Below are 15813 nucleotides of genomic sequence, written 5' to 3' on the forward strand. Positions count from 1 at the left end.
TACGTCACCATTTTCTGTGACGTTGCAGCGACGTCCCGTCGCTGTCGCTGTGTGTGACATCCAGCAACGACCTGGCCCCTGCTGTGAGGTCGCCGGTCGTTGCTGAATGTCCAGCTTCATTTTTTGGTCGTCACTCTCCCGCTGTGACACACACATCGCTGTGTGTGACAGCGAGAGAGCGACGAAATGAAGCGATCAGGAGCCGGCACTGGCAGCTGCGGTAAGCTGTAACCAGCGTAAACATCGGGTAACCAAGGGAAGACCTTTCCCTAGTTACCCGATGTTTACGCTGGTTACCGGCCTCCGCTCTTGCTGCCAGTGCCGGCTCCTGCACTGTGACATGTGGCTGCAGTATGCATCGGGTAATTAACCCGATGTATACTGTAGCAAGGAGAGCAAGGAGCCAGCGCTAAGCAGTGCGCGCGGCTCCTTGCTCTCTGCACTGTGACATGTAGCTGCAGCACACATCGGGTTAATTAACCCGATGTGTACTGTACCTAGGAGAGCAAGGAGCCAGCGCTAAGCGCGGCTCCCTGCTCTCTGCACATGTAGCACAGCGTCGTTATGATCGCTGCTTCTGCTGTGTTTGACAGCTAAGCAGCGATCATAACAGCGACTTACAAGGTCGCTGTTTCGTCACCGAAAATGGTAACGTAACAGCGACGTCGTTGTCGCTGTCGCTTAGTGTGACACCAGCTTTAAGGAGAAACTTATCTTGTGAGATTACAAAGAAAATGATTGACAAACATGTTAAAGATAAAGACTATAAGGCCATCTACAAACATCTTATACGAGTATAGAGCATCTTATTCATATAGCTGCACATATTATTCTGAAGCTTGAGGTTTATGAGACTGCAGCCAACCTCCCTGGACGTGGCTACCACAGAAACATTCACAACAGATGGAAGAGGTGGATAATATGAATGGTAACCAAAGAGAACAGAACAACTTCCAAAGAGATTAGAGGTGAACTCCATCAGTGCCAGATTGCACTGTCACTGTCTTGACCAGAGCATTCTTCATGAACGACATCTAAGGAAGAAACCACTGCTGAAAACAAATCACAAACAAATGTAACAGGAACTTAAAATGAATATTGAAAAGCCACAAAGCTTTGGGGAGAATGCCCTTTGGACAGATGAGACAATCATTGGAGCTTTTGTTAAGGCACATGAGCTCTATGTTCACAGCTGCAAAAATGAAGCATACAAATACAAAAACATCGTACCCCTAATGTGAAACAGAGGAGGCTTGGTTATGTTTTGGACTATCAAGTTATTCTTGAGCCAAATGTGGTGCAAGTGTCAAAACCTTGGTCTGAGTAGCAAGTCATGGGTCATCCAACAAGAAAATGACCCAAGACACAGCTAAAAACAACCAAGAATGGCTAAGAGCAAAGCATTAGACTACTCCGAAGTTGCCTATGATCTAGCCCTATTGAACATCTGTGAAAGGAGCTGAAACATGCGGTCTAGAGAAGGCACCTTCATATGTGAGACACAAGGGGACGTTTGTACACAAGGAGTGGGACAAAATACCTGTGAAAAGGGGCAGAAGACTCATTGAAAGTTATGGAATTTGTTTCCGTGATTCTCAAAAAGTTTGTGCAACAAAATATTAAGTTGTAATACATGCCAAACCTTGTTTTGACTTAGTTCCTTGACATTATCTAAATAATATAAATGTAATATGTTATTTCCGAATGTGTTTCTATACTGTGCTAAATGAATATGAGTTTATAATCTTGCTTGACTTTGAAACTTAACGAATTGCCTCAACGTCTTCCTCATTCCCTTTCTCCTCCCCCTTTATATTCCCTAACTCCTTCCATTCCCACTTCCCCTCCAATACCCCTTCCCATCCACTTTTAGCCTAGTCTTTCTTCCCTTCCTCTTCCCCTTCTTTGTTATTTCAACAATATTTTTAAGAATGCATTTTAAAAACTTCAATTACCCCCTCCCCTGTTATTGTAAACCCCTTAAAATGTATTAAAGTATACAAAATATTAAGTTGTGGGAACCATCAGTGTGGTACAATCTATTTTTATTAGTTTGGTCCAGAATTCAAAAGCAATGTCTGATTTTCACTAGTTGATATTCAGTGAATTTAAATTGAAAATGACTTTTGTGAATTTTTCCTACTCTAAAGGCCCCGTCACACACAGAGATAAATCTTTGGCAGATCTGTGGTTGCAGTGAAATCATGGACATATTGTTCCATTTGTACACAGCCACAAACCTGGCACTGATTGTCCACAATTTCACTGCAACCACAGATCTGCCGCAGATTTATCTCTGTGTGTGACAGGGCCTTAACCCTTTTGCCCACCTGTTTATGTGCAAGTCTTAGGCGGGCTTTGCACGTTGCGATAATCGGTAACAATGTGTTACCGACGCTGCAGCGATAGTCCCCGTCCCCGTCGCAGGTACGATATCTTGTGATTGCTGCCGTAGCGAACATTATCGCTACGCCAGCTTCACATGCACTCACCTGCCCTGCGACGTCGCTCTGACTGGTGACCTGCCTCCTTACTAAGGGGCCGGGTTGTGCAGCGCCATAGCAACGTCACACGGCAGGCAGCCAATAGAAGCAGAGGGGCGGAGATGAGCGGGACGTAAACATCCCGCCCACCTCCTTCCTTCCGCAAATGCGGCCGGGACGCAGGTAGATGTTCCTCGCTCCAGCGGCTTCACACACAGCGATGTGTGCTGCCGCAGGAACGAGGAACAACATCGTACCATCGCAGCAGCGGCATTATGAAAATGTCGGACCCTACAACGATCATACGATAACGACGCTTTTGCGCTCATTAATCGTATGTAAAAGGCTTTACGCACTACGATGTCGACAGCGACGCTGGATGTGCGTCACTTTCGATTTGACCCCACCGACATCGCAGCTGCAATATCGTAGTGTGCAAAGCCCGCCTTAGGAATATCCTTTAAATCAGGTTTTCTAGTATTATTTAAATTGTTTAAAAGAACTGAGAGTCCTCAGTGGTTGATACCTTTTAATGGCTAACTGAAAAGATGGTAATAATTGCAAGCTTTCGAGACTACTCAGGTCTCTTCATCAGGCATGGTATAACACAAGTAGTCTCGAAAGCTTGCAATTATTACCATCTTTTCAGTTAGCCATTAAAAGGTATCAACCACTGAGGACTCTCAGTTCTTTTAAACAATTTTTTTATCTCTACTGGCTAACACGGTACAAAGATATATTTTACTTGTAGTATTATTTAGAAACTTAGCTAAGAGTAGGGAGTGTCAGAAAATAACCTTTACTTCTCTGCTGAATCCTCACTTCTGGTGGTCCACTCTCCTCCGGCAGTGATGACGTCACATCCACCACTCACGAGGTCACTGCAGCCAATCACTGGCCGCGGCAGTCGTGTAAATGTAGCAGGACCACTGGGGCAACCAAGGCGGTGGGAAATTAAATGTGTATGTAATGGTCACTAGTTTATTTCATAACATTCCCTTTTATTCTACATCTTCAGAAAAGAAAAAAACCCGCAGCTGAACGATGGTTTCGAAAAGAGATTCCCAGCTTTTTGTAGATTTCAGGCCACTTTCTGATGTTGCAGGCTGTGTGGATCTACACTAGATCATGAGAGGGAAGAAGCCTAGTAAAGATATAGCCAAGTGATGGGAAGTTTTCTTTACAGTGATACATCATCGCCCTGCCATTAATCCTTACCATCATTGCTTTATATATTCACCATGTGGTTTTATTTAGGACTAGAATAATTCATACAAAATACAAATACAAAATAAATATGAAAGAATTTCTCTGAATTCAGTAAAGCAGAAATCTGGGCCAAAAAGTGTTAGTAGTCGATTGAAAGTCCATTAATAAATGTAGTTATTTACAATGTGATACATAGACCAGCACACATAGGAAGAGCTAGAGACTCAGAAGAGACAGGCAGCACTGTGTAGGACATCTAGTCTTACCCCGCAACCAACTCCTCATCGCTTACAGGACAAGGCTCTCTGGAATAGGAACGGGAGGGAGCCATCAACAAAAAACGAGAGACAACAGTAAAAGCTGTACGACTACATACATTACACAAACACGCCACAAACTTTTGTAGGCTACAGCCACACACAGACTTTTAGCGTGTGACCACCACAGTCTATAGGAACACAGTGTCAGCATGAAACCCCGTTTACAAGCAACTCCCATTTGATTTCCTCGCCCAAAAAAAATGATAAATGTACTGTTCTCTCCATAAGAGCTTTGCCCATGGGGCAGTGTGGTGCATCAAAAAGAAAGCAGAAAGCACAGATATATTAAAAGGAAACTAACACAGGCTACATACTGCCAATCCATGGGAAGCATGGGTCAGACACTGGATGAATGATCTCAGCCAGGAATGTTTGATTCTGAAACTGCAGAATTTTGTAGAAACATATACATTAAAGGGGTTGTCTATGACTTTTATATTGATGGCCTATCCTTAGGATGGGTCACCAATGTGTCATCAGCCAGGCTCTGACACCCCACACATCAGCTGTTTTTGGTGCTGGTGTCCAGTAATGCTCAGTTTAGGATTAGCCCCGTTTCCTGATAGTGGCTGCGGCTGGGTTCTTCACATCTGCCTTCTATTGATTAGAATGGAGGCGGATGTGCAGTATCCATCCATGGCCACGATCAGCTGACGGTGCTAATTCGGAACTGGGCATTTCTGGGCGCCGGTCACCACTACCAAGAACAGGTGGTCGGCAGGGGTGCAGGGTGTCGGACCCTGGCCGATCAGACATTGATGACCTATCCTAAGGATAGGCAATAAATGTAAAAGTAGTGGACAACCTCTTTAAAAGCTGCTGGAGAACGAAAGACAAAAAGGAAAAGGCAGGTTTCTGACAACTTCACCCCACCTGCCTTCTGCACTGACAGTTCTCTCTATGCATGCAGGGAGAGACTTGTCACTCAAGGTGAGCAGGCCGGGACAAGCCTGCAGGACCCTCCTTTCTGACTTTTTTTCTTCGTCCTCAGCAGCTATTTTGGTATATTGCTCTCTGAAATGCCTCAGTGTTTCAGAATCAAAATATAAATGGCTAAAATCATACATCCAGCATCTGAAACATGCTGCCCGATCACGGAATTGTAGCTGTATCCCAAAAGTCTGTGTGCAGCGTTTGCCTGATCTGTAGTTTTAGACAAAATTGACTTACTAGACACTGGCTCACCTTGCAGAAAATATTCATGGTTTACCACGCAGAAAGCATCCGCAAGCAAAACAAACGTTATTCATACACAAGTATCAGACACTTACATGTAATATCAATGTGTCCACACATTACAGTAATGACAACCTATAGCATATATATTAGCAAATCTCATCACCTGTCTTTTCCTGAAACATTACTGTCCAGGCTGCATTGTCCTAAGCTAATATTGTTGTGTTCCCCAAAGATCAGCGTCTCTACATATAGCTGGCCGTCACATATACACAGTGAGAACTTATAGGGAGGAAAGGCGCTTATCCTTATATTAAATGTTTTACTATATTCACAGTGGTCATAAACTGCAAGGTGTGATATAATGGGACATTGAATATTCGTTTATCAGCAGTGGGAGAACGAAGATGTTGTCACAGTCTCCATTCCCTTCAGACCTTGTTAACACTTTTTGGTTCTACTTGGCAATTAAAGTGGTGGTCCGAAGGCATTGTTTACCTTCTAATTCACTATGCATTCGATTCCATAAGCTAAGCTATTTTCTAATATACTTGCTGTAAAAATTCCCTATCCTTCCGTCACTAGTTTAACTACTTATGTATTTTTTTTTCACTTCCTGTGTGATGATGCTTTGTTTGAGAATTCCCAGTGCATGCTGGAATACTCAAACAAAGCGTCATCAGAGCAGGTGGTAGAGACTGTGGTCACTGCTGCACCTTCTGCCCCGTCCCCCGAAAGGAAGAGTCATCAGTGACGCTCATTTCATGGGCTTGTCGCACTCACTGTGTGATGTGCACAGTGAGCGCTTTGCTGCTGGCTTACATGAATAATAATAAGCCTGGAACAGATATAAGGTCTATTACAAAGATAAGAGATGGCAGTTGTTACTGATGAGATTCTATGTAGATAGAAAAGGGAGGAGGGACGGAGCTCTGCTTCTAGCCCCTCCCTCTGCCTGAAGCTCCTCCTCCGGTCTAATAAGAATCTCTCAGTAACACCCACCATCTCCTATCTCAGTAATGGGAAAGTCTTCAGTGAATACAGATATTACCTCAGAATTGAGAATACTGATAATAACTGATCAATTCTGGCAGAGAAAGAAGCAAACTTGTCTGAAAGATATATTACAAAGCAGCAGCGCTCATGTTTCAGTCATGGGGGAGGCAGCAGCGCGGGTTCAGTGCCCACTCTGTGTATGAAGAGTCGTGGCTGTAACTGTGCCCCCCCCACACTGGCTGACAGCTGGGTCTAATGATAAGCAGCTGTCAGTCACTGCAGGTGGTGCGGTTACAGTCATCACTTTCCATACACAGAGCGGTGACTGAGGCCACCGCGTAACAGAGAATGGAATGCTGGGAGGATTAAAGTTCTTCTCCTCCCGGCAGTGGCGTTCAATGTGGAGGCACCAGGCAGGTGTCAAATGATATTAACCTGCAGATTAACCAGATATCTGCTGGTTAATGGCGTTTTTACATGTGAAAGGTTTTCTTTAAATGCAGAAAACCTGCATGTAAAAAAAATACATATGCATTTCCGTGGAGGAGTAGCACTAAAAATGCATGTAATCCGCACATGACGGTATCAAAGTTTTTGCAAATACCAGGAAGCATCAAAAACAAAGTAGCTTAATGTAAAACATGAGGTAAGAAAAAAAAAAAAAGGAGGCAAAAACCGTATAGTAAAAAATGTGATGAAAAAAAAGCACTCACAAATGCAATTCAAAACATAAATACACTAATAGGTGCAAAAATGCTTCAGGATATCTGCAACATCCAAAATTCACCAACTACTCATTGTGGGAACGTAGCCTCAGGGTTCACACAGTGGACCAATTTTTCTATGTAGAAGAAAAACAGTCTTCAGATCTAACTTTCATTAGGGTGTGGTCCAAGTGTCATCCATATTCTCGTCCATGGATATAAAAAAAAATGTTTCTTCACCTTCTCCATTCTGTCAGTCCGTGATGTCATCTGAGTGTGGTCCGATTTTTTCACGGACTCAAAGAATTGCATTGTTGGTTTTGATCCGACCCTTGGTGAAAAATCACAGTCATGTGAACGACAATCTAGCATCTACCAGGCCAGGAAGGCAGACGGGGAAGGGGAATATGTAGCAAAACCAGATCTACATATTCCCACCCCTGATGCACCTGTCAATTACATACCAGTGCATTGCTGGAACTTGTGTATATTTCTGAAATAAAACCTCCAATCTCAGAACAAAAGCTATGCTTCCATTCAGCATCCTAGCACTAGTACAGCACTGGCTTGACTTTATATAGGAAAATCCTGATGGTTGGTTCTCTTTGATGAATAAGGAACGTCTGAATCCAACACACCACCTCATCAAGACCAACATGAACAACACAGGTCTGGATGAATCGGGGACCTTATCTTTAAAAAAGGGGTGCAGTTAGGATATTTAGTGTTATTAGTTTCTAATTGACTCATTTGCTGAAGATACAGTATATTACAAAAGTGAGTACACCCCTCATATGCTTATAAATATTATATATCTTTTCATGCGACAACACTGATACAACGTAAAGTAGTCAGTGTACAGCTTGTATAGTAGTGTGCAGTCTAAATAACACCCCAAATCATTAGTGTCAAAATCGACGGCAACAAAAGTGAGTACACCCCTACGTGAAAAAGGCCAAATTGTGGCCAAATAGCCATCTTGCCTCCCCGGTGTCATGTGGCTCATTAGTGTTATAAGTTCTCAGGTGTGAATGGGGAGCAGGTCTGGTAAATTTGGTGATATCGCTCACATACTCTTATACTGGTCATTGGAAACTCAATATGGCACCTCATGGCAAAGAATTCTCTGAACATCTTAAAAAAAGAATTTTTGCTCTACATAAGCATGGCCTGAAGATTTTCAACACCCTGAAACTGAGCGGCAGTATGGTGGTCAAGACCATACAGTGGTTTAACAAGACAGGTTCCACTTAGAACAGGCCTCTCCATGGTTGACCAAAGAAGTTGAGTGCACGTGCTCAGCGTCATATCCAGAGGTGGTTGTGGAAGAAGGAAACTAGGATATACCACGCTGACATCAAACGTCCAAGAGTTGATTTATTTCTCTTTTATTTACTCAGGTCTACGCATTTCGGAGGACGCAGCCTTCTTCAGGACAATTATGACAGAAAAATTAACGTTTGCTTTTTCTGTCAGAATTGTCCTGAAGGGGGCTGCGTCCTCCGAAACGCGTAGACCTGAGTAAATAAAAGAGAAATAAATCAACTCTTGGACGTTTGATGTCAGCGTGGTATATCCCAGTTTCCTTCTTCCACATCTGCAATACGTCACTCCGGGGCTGCAGCAGACCCCATTTTATGCTTATGTAGGAGTTGTGACTGGCAGAACTTCTACAGGTGAGAACCTTACCTGTTGTCTTGTCATATCTCACCAGATAAGACCCTATCTGCACTTCTTATACACAGCATACTTCTATATCCAGAGGTGGGGCATCCTCAAAAGGAAGGTCTAAGAGCACAAGGTCTGTAACATCCACCAGCTTTGTGATATTGTCCTGGAGGAATGGATAGTCATTCCAGAGGCTCCTGTGAAACTCCAGTGAACTCCATGGCCATAAGAGTTTAAGGCTGTGTTTGAAAATAATGGTGGCCACACAAAATATTTGTGTTGCCAGAGGTTTCAACATTAATGGCTGTGTGTTGAGTTAGAGGACACACCAAATTGACAGTTATACAAGCTGAACACTTACTACCTTATATTGTATCAAAATAACACATCTTCAGTGTGGTCCAACAAAAAGATATTAAAAAGGCACAGAGAGCAGAGACACTACCTGCTTCCATAACGAGCCATGGTGAACTAATATCGAGAGAGGTTCAGATCAAGCGGGTTCAGCAGTTGTCACTGTGCTAATATACCATATCCCCGCCCATGTGTTGTGCTTTACAGAGTCTCTAACATAAGGCACAATATAAGCACTATATATACTAGGAGTAGCATTAATATCATACTTGGAATCTCCATCAGGATCTTCAGCATTTTCTCCAGTGTTATTTAAGGCATAGCAGCTCCTGGGATTACCTAAAACAAGTTTTCAATTAGTCTTTGAAAAAAACCAGTTTGGAACAGATTTCACTTTAAATAAACTAAACAATAACCTTAAGATGGAAACTAACATAGTATGTGATTGCATAACATACATTTCTTATGGGAAGAATGGGGAGAAGTCTAGTAAGCAGACAAGGTAGGAAAATTCATGTGCTCTTCAGCCAATACAGGGTATGTACTTAACAAAAAAAAAAAAAATAGCTGGACTCTGAGCCGCTAAAGACATGAAAACACTGAAAACCGGAATTTGGACATGCACCACTGCTAAGGAAACAAAATAGAAAAATTAAGACACTTAGCACATAAAAGAGGCCGGTTTTATGCAAGCCCAGCAGCCAGCGTCAAGGCGTATCTCATTATGCTAGGTCAGTATGCACTACTTCACCCTTGGGAAGTGCCGCCAGATTTTTCATTTTAGATTATGGGGTCATGCCTTCTGACTGAGCACTCCTTTCTCACCAGCTTCAGGCCTCATGCGCACGCTGCGTTTTTTGGTCACCAAACTGCAAGAATTTCCTTCCCCAGGAAAGTCTATGAGAATTCATTTTGGCTGTGCACACTTTGCAGCTTTTTTGGGCTGCATCTTTCTGGTGACCACAAGATGCAGCATGTGAATTATCTTTGCATTTTGTCCCCGCGTTTTTTACTAGTGATGGGAGGACTGGCAGATCAATCCAATGCTGACTCAAGATCAGCAGGGATAGATCCCGCGTAATGCCAGTCCCAATATACAGTTTATGGGCACTAGATACCGGCACAAAGGGGTGTGACCAAGCGCTTCATACTTAGAGTCACTGGCGCGACTGTACGCTCCTGCGGCCAATAATTACCTTCATTGAATATGCTTTCCCCGCCCACCGGCATCTGTGATTGGTTGCAATCAGACGCTCCTTCACGCTGAGTGACAGCCTGTCTGACGCTTCCAATCACAGACGCCGGTGGGCGGGTCTATAGTGTAGTGTAAAATAAATGAAAAAAAATTGGCATGAAAATGTAGGAGGCTAATGAACGGCCCCAAATGTGAATGAGAGGCCACGGGAACAATTACAGCAGCGCCGGTCAATCGTTAAGTTTAGCACACTTGCTTTATTATTTTTTTCTTTATTTTTAATTTTTAGATTTTTTTTATTACCTCAGTGGCGGGACAGCACACCAGCACCTTTGAACCAGTGGGGGTCGGACTCTACAGTACGGGTCCACCCATCACCAATTTTCACGCATTGTCAAAAATGCATATGTACTGGATGTGTTTTTGAGCCCCAGGCTACATTTTTGTGACCACAGGATAAAATTCCGTGGTCACCACAAAGATGCAGCGAGCGCACATAGCCTCAGGTGGTGTTTATTTTCCTGATAGCAGGTTCCTGACTGCCCATAAAATTGTAGGCTTTTTCAACCTGGATAGAGGTACTTAACATAGGGACACGGCCTAATTAGATACACCTTGACGCTGGCTGCTGGGCTCACATGAATGGCCTCTTTTTTGTGCTAAGTGTCTCATTTTTTACATTTGTTTCCTTAGCAGTGGTGCTTGTCCAAATATCTGTATTCAATGTTTGTATGACTTAGCGTTTCAGAGTGCAGCTGTTTGTCAGCGTATGTTTCATGTTCAGTATGAACCTATGCACACTTGTCTATTAGGAAGTGCCGTCGTTTTTTGGTTTTTTTTTCATTTTAATAGAGAGACTATATGATCACAAAACTATCTAGTTTCAGCTTCTGTACTTTAGGCTTTTTTTTCTCCCCTTTTCCAAGAGCCATAACTTGACACTATTAATTTTACCATATAATGTATGAAAAAAAGATCGCAAAATATGGGACCCTCCAGACGGTGCCATAGCAGCCCATCGGCACCGTAACCCCGCACTTACATCTGAATTCATGACAGCGCTAAAATTAGGTTTTTATGTTCAGTGTATTTTGTCAGTTTTCCATACCACTATTCATAAATTTTGCAATTTTCACACAGGTCACTATGGCTTATGGCCCATTTACTTGAGTCAGTAAAAGGCAGACGAGTGTTCATAGGAAGACTATCTTGATTATCAACTTGTCAAAGTTCCACTGACCTGCAACTGCATGAATGTGACACAATTGTGCAACTATTGGTCATTGTAGTCTCACACCACAGCTTATATTGGATGAGAATTGCTCACTACTTGTAAGTTCACATTGTGCAATTTCTAATCAGATGTGTATTGTATTTATATTACCCATTTATTCATTATTGGTCTTTTTGGGATACATCTGCATCTGGATCCATTCTGATTGTATGGAGGATGTGGTGGACCTTCTTGTCCATTTCATGTGACCTTGCTATGTCTAGATGTCTACACTGGTTGGTGTTTTTATCCGCAGTGTTGATCTATTCTCTGTTTTGTAAGAAAGTTTTAAATTTTTTGAATTTGCAGTTTTGCACATACAGTCATAGCCAAAAGTGTTGGCACCCTTGAAATTGTTCCAGAAAATGACATATTTAACCAAGAAAATGATTGTAATTACACATGTTTTGTCATACACATGTTTATTTCCTTTGTGTGTAGTAGAACAACACAAAAAAAGAGGAAAAAAAGTCAAATTGGACATGATATAACACAAAACTCCAAAAATAGCCTGGACAAAATCATTGGCAGCTTTCCAAAATTCTGGGTAAACAACTTTGTTTCAACCATGTGATGCTTAAACTCACCAGTGGCAAGTACCAGGTGTGGGCAATATGAAAATCACACTTGAAATGAGATAAAAAGGGGAGAAGTTGCCTCAATCTTTGCATTGTGTGACTGTGTGTGCCACAATAACCATGGAGAACAAAAAGAGAAGAGAATTGGAGAACGAAAATTGTTGAAAAATGTCAACAGTTTAAATCTTACAGAGCCAACTGCAGGGATCTCGAGGTTCCACTGTCGATGGTGCACAACATAATCAAGAAGTTTACAACTTATGGCACTAGAGTAAATCTCCCTAGACGTGGACGGCAGAGACAAATTAATAAAAGGTTGCAACGCAGAATAGTCCGGATGGTGGATACACAGCCCCAATCAAGTTCCAAAGAAATTCAAGCTGTCCTGCAGGCTCAGGGTGCATGAGTGTCAGAGCAAACTATCCATCGACACTTCATAGGCATGAAACGCTGTGGCAGGAGATCCCAGAGGACCCCACTGCTGACACAGACATAAAAAAGCTAGACTGCAGTTTGTCAAAATGTCCGTGAATATCACCAAAATTGGTGCCTATTCTGAGAAAGTAGGGAATCACTTTGAAACGCGTCAATGAGGCACCCTCTCATACTACGGACTGGACCATCATCTTAATCATAGCAGCGCAGATTGTGCCCCGTTTTGCCAGTTTCCAGTTTGTTCCCAGTAATACAGCCCGAACGGAGGACTCGTGCGTCCCTCCCCCGTAATATAGGCCGAACGGGAGGCCCGTGAGGCCCTCCCCCGTAATATAGGCCGAACGTGAGGCCCGTGCGTCCCTCTCCCGTAATATAGGCCAAACGGGAGGCCCGTGCGTCCCTCCCCCGTAATATAGGCCGAACATAAGGCCTGTGCGTCCCTCTACGTAACACAGGTCGAACGGGAGGCCCGTGCGTCCCTCTCCCATAATATAGGCCGAACGGGAGGCCCATGCGTCCCTCCCCCGTAATATAGGCCGAACGGGAGGCCCATGCGTCCCTCCCTCGTAAAATAGGCCGAACGGGAGGCCCATGCGTCTCTCCCCCGTAATATAGGCCGAACATGAGGCCTGTGCGTCCCTCTACGTAACACAGGTCGAACGGGAGGCCCGTGTGTCCTTTCCAGTAATATAGGCTGAATGTGTGGTGTTAATGTATCCAGGGTGCTGCGGTTTTCATTAGCTTGTCAGCACAGCTTCTATCCTGCACTTGTTGCCTCTTCCTGTTCTTTCTCCACCCGCTCTGAGACTGTACATGCTTTCTCCCCTCCCCAGGTTGTGAAGTTGCCTCCATCAGCTACTATCTCTAGCAGGGAAAGAATGGAGGGTATAATAGAGAGAACAAGAACCAAAAGTAGATGTGTTGGATTTGTAACAATGCTGCTGTGCACTCAGCTGGATTGGGCTCTTATGTCTGTACCTCTGCACCAGTAAATGATAGACATTGATAGAATTTTATTTTTTTTTAATAAAAAAAATTCAGAAAATTGTTTACTTTGCATTTCAGAAGCAATTAAACTCATTGTGTGCACAGAGTAGACCCTCATACTCACCTGTCTGTAAGGATTGGGTTTCCGGAGCTCTCTGGAACGGATATCGGAAGAGCAGCTTATTCCCCCGGCTTCCTGAGCTCACCAGGATAACGCTGATAGGGCTGCTGCTCTCACCCATCTTCTCTAAATCCTGCAAAATATGACCAACCATTAGTGCGCTGTAAGAAATCGGCAGTGAAGGGGTCACACAGGGTGGGGGGGGGGGGGTCAGGAAGGGGGTCACACGGAGAGAGGTCACACAGTAAAGATGAGGGGAAATGTCACATGGAGTCGGGATGGGGGTCGCATGGAGAAGTCGGGGAGGTATCACACGGGGTAGGGAAGGGGTCACATGGGGGCTCAGGGGAGAAGTGACACGGGGTTCGGGAAGGGGGGTCATGGGGGGGGGGGGGGTCGAGTTGGTCTGGGAGGTGTCACCTGTTAGGGCAATGATGGCGGTAAATCATAGCAACCAGGAAGGACACACTGGTATGTGGTTGCTATGGACACCATAGGAGTGTGTCTATAGACCACCCTGCTGACGGTTTCCAGTGACACCCCCAATAGCAGTGCCTGCAGGTGTGGACTCACCAGCTGGACCTTCTCATGTATACTCTATCTATATGATCACATTTTATTTGCATTATAAACTCAGATCCTAAAGTGGCCATGTCGGGATCACAAGGCAATGAGCCCACCTGTACTGCCAGCCCCCAGCACTTGCTTCACTAGCAGCACAAAGCACATGTGGAACATAAACACAGGCTTGTAGGAAATATGCACTCGTCCTGCAGTGGAGGGCTATTACACGACACTGCAGCCCCCTCCCGTAAAAGCTCCGCACACACCGGCCACCTGCACACGGGGAGCAACACGGAAGACCAGCAAAACACAGAACTCAGCCACGCCTACCTTCTTCTTCCCAGCCAATCACAGCTCCACACACAGATTCGTTACTATATGATTCATAAGATACGATTGGCTCACTATGCTGTCAATCAAATGTCCTGCTTCCACTTAAAATCAGCGCTAGAGGGAAAGCTATTTTGTGTAACATCGAGCTCAGTGTGTGTGCTGTGCCGGGCTCCAACAAGATGGCTGCTCAGCTCACAGCCCCAAGTTATGTATTACGACTTCCTCAGGGATGCCCGCAGTTTATTTTTTCTCAAAATATTAAGATGTTATTATGCTGGTTTTAGGATTTTCCAACTTTTTAATATTTCAATTGGGAAATGAAGCCAGGTAACAATTTTCGTTGAGGAAGCTCCAAAATAATGTGGTTGAGTCATGTGAATGACTCCTTAACCCCTTCACCACTCGGCGATTTTCCGTTTTCGTGTTTCCTCCCCTTTTCCGAGAGCTGTAACCTTTTTACTTTTCCGTCAGTATATCCGTATGAGGGCTTGCTTTTTACAAGTTGTACTTTTGAATGGCACCATTCATTCTGCCCCAGCTGGAAAACTGGAAAAAAACATCCAACTGCAGTGAAATTGCAAAAAACCGCAATTGCACGATTGTTTTTTGTGGGGTTTTATCTGTGATCACTATATGGTAAAACTGACCTAGTATTATGATTCCTCAGGTCGGTACGAGTTCGTAGATATTAAACATGTACAGTATAGCTTTTACTTTTACAAATTGGTGAAAAAAATCAGAAGTTTGTGGGGAAAAAAAAACCAATAGCGCTTTTGTAGCCATTTTCTGAGACCCATAGCATTCTCATTTTTCGGGATCTAGTGCTCAGTGGTGGCTTTTTTTTTAATGCAATGTTGCAGCGACCAAAAACTGTAATTTTGGCGTTTGTAATTTTTTTTTCTCGCTACGCCGTATACCAATCAGATTAATTGATTTTATATTTTGATAGATCAGGCATTTCTGAACGTGGCAATATCAAAATGTGTTTTTTTTATTATTATTGTTTGATAAAGGGGCAAAAGGGGGTGATTTGAACGTTTAAGTTTTTTTTATTTTTAAATCTTTTTTTTTTTTTTTTTTTTTTTTTTATATTGTGAAAAGTAAATAAAGTCCTTGGGGGACTTTATCACTGCACAGTCCGAAGTCCGATCACTTATCCTGACCAGAGTGATGCTTCAACATCGCCGCTCTGATGTGTTCCTGTGAGTGTCAGTGGTCTGCTGGCATTGATAAGAAACATGTCATGGCAGCGACAGGGGTCATTTGACCCCACGCTGCCATGACAACCCAATGGCACCCCGTGATCTCATCACAGGGCCACCAATGACGGCAGGGAACAGCGCGGTCCCCACCAGAGCGTGTTAAATAGCGCTGTCAGAGTTTGACAGCTCGATCTAAGGGGTTAACAGGTGCGGGT

At 43.7% G+C, this 15813-nt stretch overlaps 1 protein-coding gene across 4 annotated transcripts in view; it reads right to left on the reverse strand.

The window, feature by feature from the left end:
* NPRL3 (NPR3 like, GATOR1 complex subunit) overlaps window positions 1-14384 on the reverse strand; it is a 99641-nt gene extending 85257 nt beyond the window's left edge. Inside the window, exons 1-4 of one of the 4 annotated variants that reach the window (XM_075319076.1) lie at window positions 14180-14384; window positions 13503-13632; window positions 9180-9249; window positions 3959-3997 (exon numbers count right to left, since the gene is read on the reverse strand). In XM_075319076.1, coding sequence (XP_075175191.1) covers window positions 3959-3997; window positions 9180-9249; window positions 13503-13620 — 227 coding nt within the window. In that variant the 5' untranslated portion in view covers window positions 13621-13632; window positions 14180-14384. Of the gene's footprint in view, window positions 1-3958; window positions 3998-9179; window positions 9250-13502; window positions 13633-14179 lie in introns of those variants that run through there. The other 3 variants (XM_075319077.1, XM_075319078.1, XM_075319079.1) reach the window with 3 other exon arrangements.
* Between the last annotated feature and the right edge of the window lie 1429 nt (window positions 14385-15813).

The sequence above is a fragment of the Anomaloglossus baeobatrachus genome, chromosome 7 (genome assembly GCF_048569485.1).
Source record: "Anomaloglossus baeobatrachus isolate aAnoBae1 chromosome 7, aAnoBae1.hap1, whole genome shotgun sequence".
NCBI classification, from domain to species: Eukaryota; Metazoa; Chordata; class Amphibia; order Anura; family Aromobatidae; genus Anomaloglossus; species Anomaloglossus baeobatrachus.